Consider the following 21,085-nt stretch of genomic DNA (forward strand, 5'->3'; position numbering starts at 1 on the left):
GAGGTCTGTATCTCCAACATTCTCCAATTGCTTTGGACCTTAGACTCTTTTATCACTCCTTGATACTAATACTTCATCTTTTCAAGCTTGCGGGGAATGTCGGCTTTGGACGTTTGTGATGTCCCTGGTGCATCAGGTGCTTTGGAAGATTCTGCCACCTGATTAGGCATCTATTTTGCACACCCGAACACGAATTACGAGACAAGTTTAAGGTGAAACAAGCGGGTTAGCAGTGCCAGAAGACGACGTTAGTACTAAAATCGTTAAACAACGAGATAATCAGAATTGGAAAATACGGTAAAACGTGCTATTTGAACGACTTGTATTCTATGGATGGAGATTGAATGCGTTTTGGATTTGAAAATTTGGTTAGTTGGTTTGTTGATTTTGAGCAAGTTAAAAAAATTTATTGCTCCCTATGTTGCTGATGATTGAAAATCGCAAATGCTTTCTGCTTCAAGTGTGTTTAGTTTTAGCTTGTTTGCTTTGAACGTTTTGAGTTTACGTTTGAAAAAGATGATTTTCTGTTTTTCAGCTTTTTAGACCACTATCCCTAATTTTGCCTAAGTTTCAAATCTTGGTTGGAGGCCGAATTTGGTGGTTTGATTGTGATTGTTGTTTCCTGGGTTGTAGCTTTCGAAATCCTCTTGCATTTGTTTTGCATTTTAACCCTAGGTAAAATAAACATGATTATTCACTAAATGCAACAATCTAACCATTCAAGGGCAAATTTCGAACTTACCTGGCAGTGACCGGGAAAGTTTGTTGACTGTGAAGACTGCTGAACCCTAGCGGTTTGGAGAGATCTTGCAATTTCGGCTAGATGCAAAGAAATGAGAGAACGCCCTCTTGTGCCAAAATACAAACTGCCCGACTTTGCTCCTTAATCCTATACGTTTATGCTTTTAGCAATGAAACTCGGGCTCTTTGGATGGAGATTTGCGATCCTTGTTTGCCTTGATTCACAAATCCAGCAAATATGTCGAACTTAATCAATGCCCTTCTCTTACAAAATATAAATCGCCCTAGGTTTGCTTTGCGCTTCTTGTTTGAATGCCTGAATGCAAATGGGCGATTTCAACCTAAAATGTTTCTTTTGAACAACAACTCGGGTGCTTAAGAAATTCGTAACCTTGGAACAAAACGTGATTTACACACCTTTCACTCTTTGCAATGAAATTCGCCCCATCCTCCTTGAACGCGCGATTTGTTTCTTTTTCCTTTCTCACAAAACGTAAACAAAGGCTGAATCTTGGTTAAAAACAAAAGAAACTCCTGCCTTGGCAAAAGAAACTCGGGCCTTTAGAACAAAATGCATGAGTCTCATTTGCATTCTCACCCAACTTAAGAGATTCGGAATATAGAGGGGTTCTGCACGATTTTGGCATTTAAGTTAAAACACCCTTTATGGAAACTTCATGCATTTTAACTTATTTGGGCGATTTTTGATTTTGGACGATTTGGATCTTTAGTTACAACGCCTTGTTGTAAATTTCGGGTTATTTAGGTATTTTGCGTGATTTTCTTTAAGTTTTACATGCTCCCCTTTCACAAATTTCGAGCTATTTAACTCATTTGTGCCCTTTGTGTTCTTAGTATTATATGCCCCCTTTTTACAAACTTCGGGCTATTTAACTGAAATGCGCGACTTCTAGGTTTGTGATGTCTTGCTCTTAAGGAAACTTGTGTTTTTAGGCAAAAGGCGCCATTTTCATCTTTCATCTTTATATGCCCCTTTCTTGTGAAATTTGGGGTTTTTGGTCTTTTGTGTGAATTTCTTCTAACTTAGTTTAGCATCCACCTTGCAAACCTGAATTTCGGCCGATTTGGCCAAAAGGTGCGAATTTGGCTTTTGAGTTATAAAGTTCTCTTTCAAGTTGCCAAATTTTGGGCCTTTTGGACGTTTTGGGCGAATTTACCTTTCAACGCTCTCTCTATCAAATTTCTAATTTCGGCCATTTTGACTAAAACGTATGATTTTACATTTTATTTTGCAAATTTTAAATCTCGCCCAATTCAGTGAGAAAGTGCAACTTTGGTTTGCCTTAGGCACTTTCTCTCAGATAGGCAAATTTCTCTTCAGTTTTCACACAGTTTTCAAAAACTCTTGTTAACTTGGTCATTTGACTTAGATGCGAAATTTTGCTTCTCATTTTCATGGTGCGAACCCTCTAGGATCTAGGACTCAGGTTAGCTCAATTTTCAGGTCGGATCATCTTCTCGAAGCTCAAATTCCTCACTGTTGCAACTCTTCTCTGTGAACTCACAAAACTTCATACTTGGGACTTCAATGAGGCAAGACAATGAAAGGGGGGACCTTGTTGATGATGGGGAGTGTGTGCAAGGCACAACACATCCATTTCATGATTTTCACATATATTCACGTGTGATGCATGGTGATAAGTAGCTGTATGATCCGACATAGATTTTTTTTGATATATATATCGGAAGGAAACACTCTTACAAAAATGCAGTCTCAAGATGTTACAAGAAGCCGTTGGTGGCTACATATGACCATTTCATGAACAAAGACTGCTAGGTATGCAGAGATTACAAAGGATTCAAAACTACAAATAGATATGTGAACTGCGTATGGGCCATAATAAATTGTATCAAGGCAAAGCTAAAGAACAAAAGAAGAACCATATGTAGAGAAGTATCTGTTGTGTTTGCTGCTGTATCTCCTTCATAGCGGACTAATCATAGCTGTCATTCAAGTATATTGTCAAATCTTAATGTCCTGTGACGGTTCTTATTAAGTGACATTGTCGTTGAATGAATAAAAGAATTTGGAGCATAATGTGTAAACATTGAAGATTGATTCAAGCAGCATGTATATGATACAAATTCAGAGTGTATGGTGGAAAAATGTATCATAAATATAGCCCGGAGAGTCAGAATTCATATGTTCAAAACAATTTTTTTCCTAGACAAAAACCCTCTCATGGACATTTATGAGAAGAGAATTTATGGAGCTTAACTGCGATTAAAATTAACATTTATCACAAGAAAATTGACTGAGTTTAAGTGCGGTTAAAAATATGAGTTTTTTTAAAGGTACAAGATTTGAACCTATACCCAGGGTGAACCCAACCTGGGATCTGTACCCAGACTGATTTGTTAGGTATGTCTCCAGAAATGGGTGACCTGGAAACAGCTTTTTGATGATGAGAAGCTTCATTTTCTTTTACAAGCATTGCTTTTCTTCTCTTTGTGACTACTTTGCTGATAAATTTATTCTACTTAGTAACTAAGAATTAGTTCAATTTCTGCTTAAAAGAAATGCCATTGTCTTTTTCAAATGTGGTATGCATAGATTATGCTGATAATATTTGATTTTGCAGCATGAACTTCTTCGTGTACTTTATCCAGTTTTTATCCATTGTTTCATGGACCTAGTGGCTAAGGGTCATTCTCAGGAGGGTATGATGATCTTTTTTCCTGCTATATGCCCGTTTTATAAATACAAGCTAAATCATTTTATTTGACTTTACATGTTTATTCTAGTAAAGCAAAAATGTTTGCTATACACAAATCTCTTTTTTGTGTTCCAACATTTCAACACTTTTGTGACAGCTCGTTCATTTTTTCAAAGCTTTCGGGAAGATCATGAACCCTCACATCTTCGTGACCTGCAAAAGTTGGAAGGTGTTTTATCTCCCCACCATTTGGAGGTAGCTTATATCTGCGATGTCCCAACTGGCCTTGTATAATTAACCCTTGACATCATGAAGTGTAATTTTTAACTGTTACATTTCTTTGGATTGCTGATCTGCAGGAGATGGAATTTGCGCATTGTTTGAGACAGAATAAAGTGACCATGAAATTGTGCAAGGTATGGATACTTATTGATTGGTGATTGCTTTTACATGTTTATTATGCAAGTTATCATTCCCTTTCTTCTGTTATTTGCATCACATCAATTTGTTATTAGCATTTGGACCTCTCTTCCTTCTTTTTGATTTTTTTTGACTGATTTGATTTTGGATTTAGTAACAATTTGTAAATACTAGGTGGGAATCTATTTTAATGCTTTGATTTTGATTCGTAGTAAATTTCCCACTTTGCCCCAACAGCAAATTGTGCATGGACAGAAAATCCCATAGTTTGATAGGGTAATTATACTGCAATGGGTCACTATGATTTTTGATCTTAGAATTCATTTCATGAACGTACCATTCTTTGTAAAATCATATAATTAGGTGGTGAGAGCCTAGTTCTGGGTTCATTGTGTAGTTTTTTTAGATGAACTGTGTTCGCACACAAAATTACTAGCCTTGTTGACTTGGTGGTCAGTACCTCCTTGGGGACTCGTGACATGGCTTAAGCACTTCCCATGGGTTGAGTTAAATTTGGCGTTTGTATCAAGTGTTGATAGTTTGAGCTTTTGGCACAACGACAAATGATTCCAACAGTTGGTATCAGAGCCTTGGGTCATAGGTTTGAGTCTCCCTTCAGTGGGTGCTGAAGGCTCAGTCGATGCTGAGGGGAATATTGTTGACTTGGTGGTTAGCACCTCCTTGGGGACTCGTGACATGGCTTAACCTCCTCTCGTGGGTCGGATTAAATCTGGTGTTTGTATTGGGCATTGATAGTTCGAGCTTTTGGCGCAACGACAAGCGATTCCAACTAGCCCTAGAAAAATTCATCTTCAATCATATTTGTGGTAAAAAATGAGGTCATTCGTGTCACAACTATGTCAACTATGTTATCTTTCTTGTCAAATAAGCCAAGACCTTAGGTGTTGGTATGTCTTGGTCCACCAACAATGTCGTAGGTTGCCCATCACAAGGATTACGACACTCTGAATTCTAAGGAGGCTCCAGGGCATGCAGAAGAAGGAAGGAATGAGATTAAGAGAAAGACTATGTTGCACAATTTTAATGGCAGATGGTAGGCAAATCTCCCGTCACATTGAGATAGTATAACAAAAAGAGGTCATCTTTGGACATGTAAATGCCAGCATAGAAAGTCCAATTTTTAGTCTTGGTCATAATCTCATGGTCAGAGTTACAGCAACAGTAAAAAATCCAACTTTCTGTTTTAAGAAATTGCTATTTTGAGTAGGTAATCTTCTTTTTGAGTGAGATAGGAGCTCAAAGATCTGACTCTCTATTTTTAGAAATTTTCTTTTTCGAGTAGTTTTTTTAGAGACCAGCAGTGTCTGTCTAATGTCCCAGCCTCAAAACATGAGGGTTAATGATGCATTTGTTGCCCTTTACTTGGATTACCCAAGAGGAAGAGGACTTAGAGCATCGTTGGGTAAGTGTTGGACTCCTTGGCTTGTTTTTTATTCTATTCTTAAGTTGTGGGCACATCTTTTTATGCAACTTAAGTGATTTTAAGTTGCAGACATGTCCTTTTATGCAACTTAAGTTACTCTTAGCCTAAGTGCTTAAAATTTCCCACTTCTGAGTTTAATTACTTAAGAGACATGTACTTTAAGTGATTTTTATTAAACATGTGCCAAAAAGGTGAAGGGGGCAGTGGCTCATTTTTGAGGGTTTTATTTGGAGCAATGGATTGGGATTGCAATGAATCTATGGCTAAGATTAAATCATTCTTTTGGGAGTCATTATATAACATTTTAGGGTTCTCTTGTAGCTCATTATATTATCAGCCTTTTCTCTATTGCTGCTGCAATTTTTGGAAGGTTTAAAACCCTTGAGTGTCCCTGGTTTTGAAGAGATATATGGCTTACCCCTAGTCAGAAAGGTTTGCTTTGCTGGAAGGGCTTGGGTTTGTGATGCCCTAGCACATCATTTTCAGAGCCGCAATTCTTTATCAGGGTTGGAGGCCATTGTGGAGGTGAGATTCAGAATATCAGGATCAGATTTGGATTATCTACAGAAAGGCATCTTCATGTTTCTAAGCATCACTGAAGTTAATAAAAGAAAGGAAAAGTGAGGCAAAACTAGTGCTGGTTTTTTGGGGTTTTGACAAGGACAGGTAGGGTTTGAAGATATTTCGAAGGTATTTGTGCCTAAATCTGTATACTGTTAATCATACTCAACTTAGAAAAATAAGGAAAAATCAATGTAAGTCATTTTTGAAATTTTTGGGCAGATTTAGAATGTTTTTCTAAAACTTTTCTATACTCATAAATTCTTAGAAATTTATTTAAATTTTCAGAAAAATCAGATCAGTAATCTGAGTCTAAATCTTAGTTTGTTGAAGGATATCTTATTTCCAATTTAAATTTCAGAGTTTTCTGTTTCTTATTTGTGGAAATATTTTTGTTTTTCCTTTATCCTTATTTGGGGATATTACAAACTAATAGGGTTAGAAGGTGGCCAAAGTAAGTTTAGGCTCTATCATGAGAAAATGATATCCAAAAGGAAGAGAGTTAATAAGAAGGGGTTACATTCATCAAAGTTAGTCTTTCTGTGAAGAAGTATTTAAAAATGAACAAAGGAGTTTTTTTGGAGTTCATCCAAGCAAAAAATCTTACACAATGGAAGAAATTTAAGAGAAATATTGATAAGTTTATAAGAGGAGGAATTTTATCCTAGAGAATCCATTTTAACAGTGCCTCCAAAGTGGCAACTAGCCTGGAAAGATCCAGTAAGCATCAAAATTTGACTAAGTTTCTTAGTGTGTGGATTCTTAATGGGGTTTGCCACACCAATTTTGTACCATTGGAGATTTCCCTTTGGCTTGCGAATATTAAAAACTAGAAGGATGGTGAATTGGCCAAGTGATTTTCCCATGGTGCAACAATGATAACAACTCATTTAACATAAAAAATGGTGAAGTTACTATGTAATTGAGCTTTCCCTTTGGTATATCATATCCTAAAACTTACCAGACATAAAGTTGAGCACCCAAGTCCAAAGAGGTGACCTTTTTTATGGCAAAAACATCATTTCTCTCCTTTAAAGAGGCATTTGTTCCAAGAAGTTCCAATTTTCAAACTAGGTGCTCGTCATCAAATTGCAAAACACTTCAGAGTTTCCGTTGTGTGGAGAGAAAAGTGGCAAGTGGTAAAAAATATCCTTTATATAGAAATAAAGTGCAAGTCAAGGAGAAAGATCAAATAAGCAATTTAAAGCAAAAAGTCATTGACTCCATGACCTCCTGCCATTCACATGGACACTCAAGATGCAAATTCAATTTTATATTATTTTATACCTCTTCCAAATTGATGAAGGTAGAATTGTTTTAAAGCGCTTTAAAGTTAATATTTTATTATTATTTGAAGCTTTAGAAGCTACCTCTGATTAGCTATAAATATGTGTCATTTACACATAATATGTAATGAGATAGTTGGAGTTGTGCTTATGCTTCTAAATTTTCATTCAAGTCATAATTCAATGTTGTAATTGTGCAAGGAAGAAGTGATGTAGTCAAGATTAGGGGATTTAGTTAAAACTAGTAGCCCACATATCACCATATGCACATCTTTTCAGAATGGAAGAAATTAAATGTCAAACAACAAATTTATTGACTTCCTGTAGCTAATTACAACTAGCATACAAAATTATAATTTGCTACAGGAGACTCTTGTATCTGGTCTCTCTCTTTCATTCTCAATGTAAGGCTTTGATATAGCCATCACCCTTCTGTTACAATCTCCCCTTTTCACATGGGGTTAATAGGAAACATACTCATACTCAAATCTTCCAAGGAGTACAATCCTTATACAACTTTTCAACTATAAATGAAAGGAACATAAATAATGGAGACGTGCAACAAGGCAAGAATCGCTACAGTTACTTGCCACTATCTGATAAATTTTGTTTTGTAGAGTTTCACACTCCTATTTCCCATCTTCAAAGTTCACCAAATCACCTCTATTCTATCTGAACACAAATTCCACCACTGAGAGAGTCATCCTCCAAGAAAAAAATAGTGCAATATATGTTATTGCCGTAGTCCAATCAAGAGAACTATTAAGCTTCTGTCACCTATTACAAACAAAGAACCACCACTTGCGAGAAACAAAATGCCCTCTTCCAAGAATGAATGAAAAGCCATGAAAAGTGGCACCACAAGGGAACCATGTAGGCGAGAGTGTATTTTCTTGTGCAAGAAGAGTGAGTCAATCTAAGAAAGTGCCATTCTAGCAAGGAATATTCTATTGTTTTGCTAGTAGAGAAAAGATTAACGACCAAGAATATGAAGGTCAGCATGTCAAGTTGTCATAGAACTATGTTGTTAGTTTTAGTTTGGGGTCAGGTTTGAGGTTTGGGTTTGCGGGTTTGGTCAATTTTTTTTTGGGTGTTGCATTTGTCTTGGGTAGTCTATACAAACACATATAAAAATAAAAAATATATACATATATGCAGCAGTAGTTAAGTTCAAAATACACCACTATGCTAATAGTCAAATAACATAGCAAAATACACCACCATATTAATAGTCAAAACCCAATTGTCATAATATGTAAAGTTTAAGTCCAAATAGCATAGCAAAATGCACTGCCATGTTAATATTTTAGTTTTAAAATAATAGTGCGAAGTCTCAACAATCAACAATCATTGATCAAATATCATATGGGCCATCAAAAATATCATCATCCTCCATATGTTGTGGTAAATTAGAAGAACCACAAATAGTGCCACTAGTAGTGGCAATAACACTGGCACTAGCATTCTCAGTCTCATGATCACTAGGTAGCTTATGGTCATCATCAATTCCAAGTGCAGTAAGGTGGGAAACTTAATCATCCCACTCGGCATGCTTTGGGTCATTATCCCACTACTTTGTCTCCCCTTGTTTATAGGAATTTTCTTTGTGTTTGAGGAGACACAAGTTTGAATAATGCACAAAGACTGAGTTCTCCACTTTTTTGGAGTGTAATCTATTGTACTTTATTGAGTGGATGAAGGAGTATTTGCTCCAATTCGTCTTAGATGAAGATGAACTAGCAACCTATCAAGAGTTTGAAATTGCAGAGTTGAGTTATAAATAAAATAAAAATATAAATAAAACAGTAAACTTAAAAGCAAGATTGAAGATTTTTTTTTTAATAACTAGGAATTTACTTGCGATAAAGTTTTGATGGCAAGAGGTTGTAGGTGCTGGTATGATTCTCGATGGAAGTACCACCAACTATGAGCATAAAAGCTATGCTTGTCCCAAAGAGCTTCAATACCTCAATCATTTGTGCTTGCAAAACCCAGAATTCAGCCCTCACTGCAGCCCGTATGTCTTAGTGAAAGAGTTTGTGAAGGGCTGCCTTGTACCCTTGAGCAACTTCAGGATCTCTATATGGGGCAACTCTTTTGCTAGTAAGGAGCAATGGAGTGGTCATTTTGCTCTCGTTGCAAAGGCAAGGAGATGCAATGGAGTGGTCATTTTGCTCCATCTCTCCACAATGATTTGCTGTAGTTCTTTGAAGAATGTTTCTTTGGGATCCTACTCCTTTTCATTTATGATGACTTTCATCTTTTCAATCATTGAGTCAATGCCATCATATACCTCACCCAAACAAGGCCTATCCATGTTAGTATAATCGATCATGCTTAATATAGGCTCAGTGAAACTCAAGAGGTACTCAACACGATCTCACCAAGTTTCATCTAGTATCATTCTCTTAATGTTTGTTGCCCTTGTAGAGCTAGATTGCTTCTATATGCTCCAATTAGGGCTGATTACCATGCCAGATAGTGCCTCATGAACCTTCACAAGACGTCTCAACACAAGTGTGGTTGAAGCAAAACGGGTCTCAACAAGCAATTTTAAAATCAAAATAAGAAAAAAAGAAAATAAAAATAAAATTAAAAAGTTTACTAAACATATTATTATTTAACTAAATTAACTTACCTTCAACAGCTCCAATCTCGTGAATGGCCTAAATATGTCTATTTTTCTTTATTATATGATATGAATGCCTCGATTTTGCATTTAATGCATAGAACACTTTTATTTAAGCATAGACCTCTTTGAAACAATGATTTATGAGTGGCAAATGTTCTAATGACAAAATAGAGATGTCTTAGGCAAGTAAACATGTTTTGTGACACAATGCTGATTCATTTTCTTTTTCTTGTCATTCTTCAGTACTCTTATGAACTGCTGCTACAACATTTGCACAAGACCGAGTCTATGGTTATGCTTGGAGTCATTAATGAACGGATAAATTTGCAAGGCAAGCAAATCACTGACACCCTTTCTTATTTTTTACTTTTTTTTCATGCTCATCTTGCTCAAAATCCTCTGTATTTTAGTGTTGTGCCTTTAAGGGATTATATATGATTTCCTAATTCAAAATATTCTTATCAAATTATATTGATCTTTTGCTTAACAGTACCTCCTGGACAACCATGTTCAAATTCGGAGGAGGTAGAAGTTGTAGCATTAACTGGCAGTAGTCAAGAGGCAGTTGAACAAATAAATCAAAAGGAAATCCATTGGGGGGTAAGCTTAGACATTTTAAATAAGTGAAAAGAGTTATTTGAGATTTTTTCAATTAAAGTAAAACCACCCTAAGCATAGCTGTACAATTTTGTACCTGGATTTGCAACCTTATAGTAAAATAAATGCTTTTTCAGATTTCTTAATGTTGAAGCATCTAGATTTTATATGATTTGCCTACATGGATGTTTGGTTCCTTGTATGTTTGTAAAGAGGCATCATGGAACTCATCTGAAGTCTCTTGACATTTGGAGACTTCCCCAGATGTGTATCCAAGGTGAGTACAGGTTTCCAATATGGGAGACGAGTACTAGGTGTCGGAGTATGAGTCTTTGGGTAACTATGTTGTATGTTAATGACTAAGATATTAATGTTATATATTCACCAACCATGCTTGAATTGTGAAACTGATGTTGCAATTATATATGTAAATTTTTAAAGACTGGTTATTCGGAGAGTATAATTTCGTTTTATTTTATGACCATGATTCCTGTGACCTTTGATATATGGAAGTAGTTATTATCTGATGCTTGTTCTACTACATAACACAAATTATCAATGGGGAGTATCACTTGGGGAGATGAACAATATATAAGATAGGGACATGGGTTATGAATCATGATGTTGTCCATCCTACAAAGTGTGTTACTTATTAAGTGAGCCAAATAGTGTTGATGATGTTCTTACTGTCATTTAATGGTACTGGTGTAGGGGACTTGAACAATTGCATGATATATGTTCATGAGAAGGACCCTATTTATAGTAATAATGAAATCGATCAATTATTGTGTGTTTTCTTTTCAATTTTGTTTTCTCAACAATGAATGGGAGCTATTCTATGTTCTAACATCTAAGAAATATTAATGGTTTGCATCCGATTAATCAAGTATTGTTTAGTGTTTTAGTTTGAATCATTGCAATTTTGGACAATGCAAGCTAAAACACATTCTTATTGGTCTTAGTAGCACCATTTATTTCAAGTACTTTGCATGTGGATGATATCAAACGCGTAATGCATTGACAGTATTTTCTCATAGCTGGAGGGATTATACGTATCCAACAATATTTGATAGTTTGATGCTCTCTACATGCTTTTTGGTTATTCCTCTTTAGTTTTTAATTGAAGACAAATCTTATTTCAATGACTTAATCCTTTGTATTACAGGTACTTGAAGACTCCTTGGAGGAGAGATTGGAGAAAGAAATCTTGGCTGCTGAGGCTGAGAAAGCTGAAGCAGAAGATAAAGAAGGACATGGAGAAGAGAGTAAGGTTGGTAAGAGACGGCCTGGTTGTGTGGAGAGTGTTTATGGTTATTTTGCCGTGGTATTTTAATAGGAGGGATGCTATCATGGATATCATTTATTGCTACACAGTATTCTTATTAGTTTTGTCCACCATGAAGCCATTTAGGTCATTTTTTTATTTTTTCAAAACAATGGAAAAGGTTGTGTACCAAACAATTGTGAAACTATATAATCCAAAGGTGATATAGTGTTTTTTCATTCCTTGGATCAACCAAAACCTAATTTGTAACTGTTTTAATTCCAGAAATATGAATGTAAAAATTGCTTCTTGACATAGCCAAAAGCACCGACTTACTAGTGGATTCTTCTAGTGCAAAAGCAACGTGTATGTTTGAGGCACATAAAGGAATACTTTTATCCCAGGAACCGAACTTAGATATTATAACTTTACTTTGTTTTAAGCAGGTTCCTTGGTTCAACATGGAATTTGGCTGAGTGTTTCTTAGGAGTTGTCTTTTGTGATTGAACATTTGAGCTGCAAACATCTTGTTGGGAAATTGTCTTATGACAGCTATTATATCCAACCTTTTTTTGAATCATCAAAGAAAAATTGTAATTTCCTTCGATGTTTATTAATTATTACGTCCTATTTCATGATCTTTCCTGAACTACAATATTACAGGAAGATGCTCTGAATCTGTTCGTTTTTAAAACAAAAATTGAAAAAATTGGTTTTGGTCAAGTATTATTGCATACATCTAGAGTCAATTGTGAAGGCTTCTTAAGGTTGGTTATTGTAACCATCTAGTCAATTGATTTCTCCAGTTTATGTTTAACATTTTGTTATTTTATGTTTTAGCACAAACTAAAATAATTGTTTATGAACCTGATAAAACAAAGTTTGATCAAAATAGTTTAATATTAGTAAATAGATATGCATTTGTTCAAAATAATATATAAAATTAAAAATCGATTTAGAATATCACATACATAGTATGCGGCATGTATATAATAAGCAAAATTGTCATAAAAATTAAACTCATAATATATAATTTAAATAATATTAAATAATATTAAATTTAAACTTATACAATATTATATAATAAATTAAAAATATCAAACTTTAAATGTAATTGTATTAAATATTAAAATATTAAATTTTAATTCTAACTGATCAACATAATAAAATAGCACATAAACTTTTAACCTGGATCTCGAGGCAACATGAAGTGTTCCTTCTTGCTGTTTTGCTAGATGCGTTCTTACTTTGGTTAATCGATCTGTGTTTACATTAAGTATGATATTCAATGCATTCTCCACTGTATTAGTCATGCATATTTGCTTGACAAGTTCCTAATCCCAACGCATCCAAAATGGGTAATTTGCACATAATGAGTACAAGAGAAGATACACATTGGTGTTTAACTCTGGACTGGACATGTGAGATGCCAAGGGCTCCATGATAGCAAAATGAGTTTCTAATTCTAGATTCAGGGACTTCATTGGAGTAGCTATCCGTTTTTAAATGCGATTTGCAGAGTTCTCAAAAAGGGCTCGCGACATTTTTCAGATTCTTTACAAGTGCGCAGTGATTTGAATGTGTCGTCTATCTCAGGCCCCCAAACATGATTGAAGAAACCATCCCGAACCTTAAAAACGCCGCTAAAAACCCTAAGAAAAACGTTTTTCTGAAAAATATTTTATTAATAAAATTGTACCTTTTTAATCCAACAAATATGAAGTGAATTTCAATGATTTTTCTTTAATTTTTTGAAGTTTGCCAATTTTGGAACTTCAGGACTGGAATTCGGCAAACCCTGTGACTTAGTTAATTGAGTTCAAATCTAACAACAAAATCCAAGAAACATTAAACAACTGCACTCCAAGAAGTTTAGAGTTCTCCCCAGCCCACTTGGAAGCTTTTGGTAAAACTCAGAAACTGGCCAAAGTTTCAGGGAACAATGGGGACATTTAAATACATTTGGTTGACTTGCCGCTTGATGCTTTCATTTCAGCAGTGGAAAGAAAGTTGTTATTGTTTTATTTCAGTTGGAAGCTAACACATGTTTTCAAATTTGTTTGAGGGTGATTATTACATTGGGTTGCAAAGGATCAAGAAGTTTGGGAAGACCACATGCTTGACAATAGAGTGCCTTGGCTTGCTTGGCGCTGTCTTTGTTGAATTTTCTTGGACTACTGTTTCACCTTGTGGTGCTTGGTTTAGAGGATACTGACGATTGAACACAGATTGATCTATCTAAAATTACTGCCATGAGTGTTTGCAAAGATGTTTTTGGTGCTAACAAGGTTATTGATATTTGAATATCTTTTGGAGATCAACTCTTCAATATAAAAATCTCTTAACGAGCATCAAAACACATGCAAGACCAGAGGCTTTCTGCTTTAAGGATTTTCTCTTATGTTCTAATTTTTAGCCTCAAGAAACCCATGTATTGTTCAATTAAATCTGTTCTCATGTTAGGTTGTGGTTCTGTTAGAATTTGGTTCATGCTTGCAGGTCGTTTTTCTAATCTTCTTGTTTCTATTGATGACGATCCAGCAGTATGAATTTTCAATTGAAAATACAAAAACAATTAGCCTACATGGGCTTGTTAGAGTTTATATGAAGGGAGCAAAGAACTTGTAAATGTATTTAGGAGATTAAGTGCGTTAGGAGTTATTGTGATTGAAAGGAACAACGGTGATGCATGTAACACCTTTGGTTGAAACTACTAAAGCACTGATTTTTGACTATGGGAATCAATACGCCAAGACATTCCTTCCTTGCCCACAAAATTCAATAACTAGATAAAGGCTATGTCATTTCATCTGCTGGCCAAGCAGGCTTTTTCTTGAATATGCAAGGCCATGATATAGAGGCAGGATGCTAAAAGAGAGAATTCTTATAGAATACCTGGTCCAGTGTAATTCTCTTGCGCTAGAGAAATTGTTTTTAGAGGGACGTGACATACTCCAGCATGAATCACTGTTTACATTGATTTTTGCTGAGCCAACCAATTTATGTGTTGTAGAATTGTAGCTAGTCCATAACATTAAACTAGAAAGATTTCTGATGTGAGAATGATGCACCTGAACTTATCAATGTTGAAGAGTATAAAGCATGAGTCTCTTCTTCCAGGATAAGTGATATAAACAAATCCATATAAATGATAAAGATTGCTTTTGAAGGAAGTCTCCCTTTAGGAGAGTACTAAGATATCAGAGAGCTTCTATTCTATAAGTATGGTAAGACTAACGTGTTTTGATTGTATGCAAAATTGCATGTTCTCGCTTGACTGGCACTTAATAGACTGAAGTTTGACTGTTCTGCATGCCAGTGGTAGCAAAGCACAGTTTTATTGTTTTTATGGTAGAAACTTCAATAAAAGATTTTAATTCTAGAAATCTGTAATTTAGATATTATGAATAGTTTTTGTTTCCAATACTTTTAAATATCAACATGATTCATTTTAATGTGATATTTGCTACACATTATAATGCCATAATATTTTACTTTTGCTCCTACAGAAAAAAGCTGGAGAAGGTGGAAAGTCTGGAGGTCCTAACAAAAAAATGAAGAAGGATAAACTTACTGGTACAACAGGCAAGGGAGTTCGTACAGAGGCAAATGTTGTTTCTTCAGCTCCCCGTGTTAAAGCTGAGCTTACAATGCCTACCATGTATGGCTGGATTTTTAACTATATCAATTTATACAGCTTTCTAATACAGTTATGTTATTTCTATAGGTTTTATGTTTAACAAATGCCATTTTTGCTTTCGGGAGAGTTGGTAGACTATATTCTGTCTCATATTGAAAGTGTAAATAATATTCAAAGCTATATCAAATATACCAAGATCATTAATGTAATGAATAAGTTAGAGCATAAGAGTCATATTTCAAAAACTTTTTGTAAGTGTATCAGGTTTGTATTCTAATTATTTTCTTAATAATAAATATAGCTATATTTTAACAAATATATGGAAGAACCTTGAACTCTTATTATGCTGCCCGTTATGCATGTGAGCTGATTAGAGGATATGCGATCCTGTTATCAGCTGAAAAAGATGCTCATGTTTGGGAAGCAATAACTCTGGAGAATGCATGACTGTTTCTGCTTACTCCATTTTGCAGACAACATTATGATACCCGCAGTAGGAAATGGAAATGACTGTGAAACATGAGCATTGTCATAAATCAGCCATTTCCTTTCGATTATTTTCCATGAACCAGTCCCCATGAAATCTTTTAGTAAAAAAAATCTCTATCGGAACCTTTGCTTGGTAGAATCACCTCTTTGAGGGTCAAATCATTGAGCATCTTCCTCATGTGCCCTTTGGCACAAGAAATCTATGGAATCTTTGTCATTAATTTCCAACTCAACATACCCACAACTCAAATGATTCGAGGTATAATTGATAACCCTGAACTTGTGCTACATGGGTATGTGTCCCCACCCCTCTAACACCCATCCTCGTCCCTTGAGGCATTTTGGGGATGGGGGGACACTAGGGGACGACCTCTAGCCCCTCGCCTCCCCCCCCCAATATTGGAAAATGCGTAAACGTCCCAGTTTGTGCCCCCAAAATTGGGGATGGCAGGCAACGTATAGGGGACACAAATGATAAAGAAAAACAACCAATAACCTGAAAACACACAAAAATAGAGAAAAACAACCATGTTTTTGGGTGATGCATGATTGCTAGTGGACTTTGATGCTTTTGGGTTGGATCAAAGAGCGTGCTGATTTGTTTGTTAGTAGGCAATGTGAATTGAATTTTTCTATTATCTGAAAGCTTGTTAATGAAGTGGTTTTAGATATTGTGCTTATGGATGTGTGTAGAGTTGTTTTTGGTAGCACTTGCATACATGACAGCAAAGTTGTTTATTACTGAAGGGGTAAACAGTTACTCTTTGGTCAAGTGTGGCTAGAGCTTCATGTTAAACGCTTGCAAGGACAAGGAAAAGTAGCTTAAGGTCCCAAATCTTCATGTAAGGAAGCACTGAGACCATTTCTCTTGGGTGGAGAAAAAAGTGTGTGGATGTTGTTTCTCCAACTAGTTCAACCATTTTGAACAATACTCCTTTGGATAGTTCGAGATAAAGGTATTTAGAGTCTTGGTTGGAGTGGTGCACGGTTGGGTGGCAATGTTGTCCATTGAAGTTGTCATTGTGTTGAAAGTCTCTAACTGACGACTTGGTTTCTATTGAAGAATTTATGTTTCTTAGAAATGAAGATTTACTGATACAGTTAATAGAAGTTTTGTAGACAAAAATTAATTTGTTGTGACTAATGAAATTGCATGTGTTTTGGGTGATTGGGTAGTGAAGTTTAAAAGAAATCAAAGTTGATCGCCTTGATCCATATTGTGGGTATTTGTTGATTTCAATTTGCTGGTTGTGGATTTGATTCTGTTAAAGTTGGATCAGATTTATATATGGTATATTTTAAATTTTAATTGTCACTTTAGATTATACTGATGTCTTGATTATTTCCAGATTACTGATGTTGAATCATTTATAATGATATTTATATGTATATCAGTATTTCTGTTTAATACTGATCACAGAATATAATAATTGAACAATCACAGATCTGATAATATTAATCACACAATATATATCGAAGTCGATTTCTTTATATTGACTGCTCACTATCTTCACGTCGATTGTATATCAACTGTCATACAATATCTATCTCCTGAAGTATATCGACTGCAAATATTGTTTATTGCTGTTTCTTGTTGATCAACTATAATCGAAGATGTATATATAACTCGATGTGCTTTTCTGGAATAATAACCAGTCTGTTATCTATCACCAATTGAATATCCATGGCAATCTGAATTGGTCTGATTTGATCTCGCACAGGTTTTGTTCCTGCGGTGTATACTATCTTAGTTCCTTGGTAGTATGTTTTCGATCTGATGTACTGCTCACGTTTGAAGGTTGACACGATATGTCCATCACCGCTTTTATTGTCACAGCTGATTCAATTTATTACTGTCAATGCTGACAAATAGATCTAACTGTGTATGCAGTCAGGAACATTATGATATGAACAGCACAGGTTGATTCGGACTTGCTTAACAGTTTATGATCAAGAGTGACAATGTAAATTTCAGGTCAGACTTTGTATCACACTGCAGATTAATGATGATCTTCAGATGATCTCTGATTATTGTAATCTCTTGATGCTATCCTACTTGTCCCAAACTGAAGGCAATAGCATTGGTATTATATGTGCTCAGTCGGTCACACATAGAGTCACCGCTCTATGTGGAACTGAGTCGTGACCCCTATGTGGAGATACGACAGTTGATAACAATAAGCATCGCTTAACAATTAGAAATCGGCATGATTAATATAATCGATACAATGTTATGATAACTAACATTAATCATCACATATGCATACATCGATTATGTTAATGTCATTGATGTTATGTATGATCGATAATATAAGCAATTATCAATTGTACATAGAATCAATGGTATGCATAATCCGATACTCATATAGATGATGATCGAAGCAAATCGATCATACAGTAATATACCCTGTGATCAGAATGTTAATCTGTAGTGATGTATAATCAAGGATAGAAATAAGGAATTAACTTTCAAATGTCTAAGGCCATTAGGCCACTTAGATATTTGAATGGTTAGAATTATCCAAGCGTTGCTACATATTTCAACACTCTTGCTTAGCTAGGGAGGAATATTTCTATCCTTAAATAAGTTACAACACCTTATTGTGAACAGAACAACTTCATCTATTGTGAGAGAAAGATATCACCTCACTGTGATATCTGGAGTTATGGCATATCCACGGATATCACGTCACATGATATCCACCATAATCTCATAATGTAATATCCACCACTATGGCTTGTTTGCGGATATCACGTCTCGTGATATCCACCATTAAGGCATATTTAAGGATATTACTTCATGGCATGTCCACGGATATTAAGTCTCATGATATCCACCATGAAAATCTCTTCATGTAACATCAACCAATATGGTTTATCCACGGATATCACGTCTCATGATATCCACCATTTATGGTATTTCAAAAATTGTTACTTTCAAAGATTAACCATCATGACATATCCATAGATATCACGTCTCATGATATCCATCGTAATGGTATGGTCAATCATTAATTCAAGATCGTCACCTTACAATAATGATCAGATGTAAGAATGCATCATTGCGAGATCGTCATCTCACAATGATGTCCATAGAGGTTCAAACAAACACATAAGAATAGAACCAATGATGTCATGGAGTCACACACATGACAATAATCATGAACCATATCAGATTAATAAGATTGTAAGAGTTCACACATTAAACATTTTAGATAATACATTAGTACTATTAAAACAAATCAATGTTGCTGAGACTCAATCTCAGGTAGAGCTACATTTTCTACCATACCAAGCTTACCTCGAAAGTATGCAAACTTTATTCTGGAGAGAAGCTTGGTGAGAATGTCTGTCGTCAGTTCATAAGTACTAATGTATCTTAACTAGATAACATACCTTTCCACTTGATCTCCACATGCCTTGACCTTTCATGAATTAGCATAAAGCCCTTCCATCTCACGAAGCATAATTTTCTGATTAATCACTAGAGAAATCATCTTGACATGGTCCACTTCCTCTGAATCAATATGATCAAGATCCTCGAATATCAATTGAAGCATATCTTCTTAGTTGCTCCCTATGTCATAGAAGCATCCCTTGTTCACATGGACCCAATCATGGAAGGTATCTTGCTTCAAGAGACTCTCATTCTGTAGTATGATCCTCGTATGTCTGAAAGTGCAAGATCCAAAATCACAATGGAACTATTGTCATAAGATCGAGCCCTAGATAGGAATATGACCGTCCTGAGATTTAGAACAAAATTCCCTAGTAGTATGCTCCCTCTCATTTGGAGAGCCCTCTTGTCTCAACTTTGCTTTGTAACCCTAGATGTCATCATCCCTTGTACAAATGCCTCAATAATTACCTCCAATGGACTATTGCACTTTAGCAGGTATATATATATATAAATCGAAATGTAAAATCTCAGAATCTCTACTGAAAAACACTATAGCCTGAAAACCAACAGCCCGTGGTTCTAAAGATATCCTGTATGTAAGGGACAAGTTTCTCATTGTAAATAAGATATCCAGCCGCAACTTGTCGTAAACAGACATCTCTTTCAAGTCAGAATATGAATCCATCTGAATCCTTTTGTGGAAGAGTTTCACCAACATCCGCAATGGAAGCTTGAGGCATAGTCCTTGTTGGACATTGCATTGCATAGTGACCATATTTGTCACATCTAAAGCATTGGATTTCTGAAATATCCTTCCTTCTTTTGAATGTAGGAGTACCATTGGATTCCTTATCTTTTTTCCTTTTGAAATATCCTTTCTTACCTTTCATATTTGAGGAGTGCGAGGCAAGAACATGAATACCTTCATTTATGGAGCTTTGGCCAATGCCTCTTATAGCCAATCTTGACTCTTCTTGAATGCAATCAGTTTTTAGATGATCAAACTTAGGAAGTTTAGATCGTGCACTTATTCCTTGAATAAATTATTCCCAAGAAGAAGGGAGACCATTGAGAGCCAACATGGTTAACTCTTTACTTTCAATTGTGAGACCAATGGTGGAGAGCTGGTCTCTTAGCTCTGTTATCCTCATGAAATATGCGGTGATAGTTTCGCCCTTGATCATTTTAACATGGTGGAGCTGCTGCTTTAATACGAGAGCTCTACTAGTGTTATTTATCTCATACATACTTTCTAATGATTTAAACATGTCATAGGCCGTTTCAAATTTTGAGATAATTGGTACAATATGATCTTTCACTGCATCCACCAACATTTTCATAGCTTTATTGTTCTTTTTCATCCATTGGAGCTTTTCACTTTCTTCGTCAGGTACAGGTATAGCTTTCTTTACGAATTCATCTAATTCGTTGTCTCTTAAAGCAAGCATGATCCTAAACTTCCAAGATACAAAGTTGGAAGCTCCTTCAAGACGATCCTCAAATCTAACACCATTCACCATTTTGATGTATAGAGGGGAGTTGAGGAATTCGAGGATATGTAGAGAGTAGTCTCGCCTATATAAATCTGATCTTGATCTTTTCTTATGCTGACTCTGATACCATGTTAAAGTTGGATCAGATTTATATATGGTATGTTTTAAATTTTAATTCACTTTAGATTATACTGATGTCTTGATTATTTCCAGATTACTGATGTTGAATCATTTATAATGATATTTATATGTATATCATTATTTCCGTTTAATACTGATCACATAATATAATAATTGAACAATCACAGATCTGATAATATTAATCACACAATATATATCTAAGTCGATTTCTTTATATTGACTGCTCACTGTCTTCACGTCGATTGTATATCATCTGTCATACAATATCTATCTCCTGAAGTATATCGACTTCAAATATT

General features: G+C 35.3%; 1 protein-coding gene across 2 annotated transcripts in view; it reads left to right on the plus strand.

The window, feature by feature from the left end:
- Nucleotides 1-21,085, plus strand: part of LOC131036459 (transcription initiation factor TFIID subunit 5) — a 146,377-nt gene that overhangs the window by 38,246 nt on the left and 87,046 nt on the right. For both annotated transcript variants that reach the window (XM_057968350.2, XM_057968349.2), the window contains exons 3-9: nt 3,345-3,423; nt 3,577-3,674; nt 3,779-3,835; nt 10,006-10,093; nt 10,253-10,362; nt 11,525-11,629; nt 15,133-15,284. In XM_057968350.2, coding sequence (XP_057824333.1) covers nt 3,345-3,423; nt 3,577-3,674; nt 3,779-3,835; nt 10,006-10,093; nt 10,253-10,362; nt 11,525-11,629; nt 15,133-15,284 — 689 coding nt within the window. The remainder of the gene's footprint in view (nt 1-3,344; nt 3,424-3,576; nt 3,675-3,778; nt 3,836-10,005; nt 10,094-10,252; nt 10,363-11,524; nt 11,630-15,132; nt 15,285-21,085) is intronic.

The sequence above is a fragment of the Cryptomeria japonica genome, chromosome 7, assembly GCF_030272615.1.
Source record: "Cryptomeria japonica chromosome 7, Sugi_1.0, whole genome shotgun sequence".
Lineage (NCBI taxonomy): Eukaryota > Viridiplantae > Streptophyta > Pinopsida > Cupressales > Cupressaceae > Cryptomeria > Cryptomeria japonica.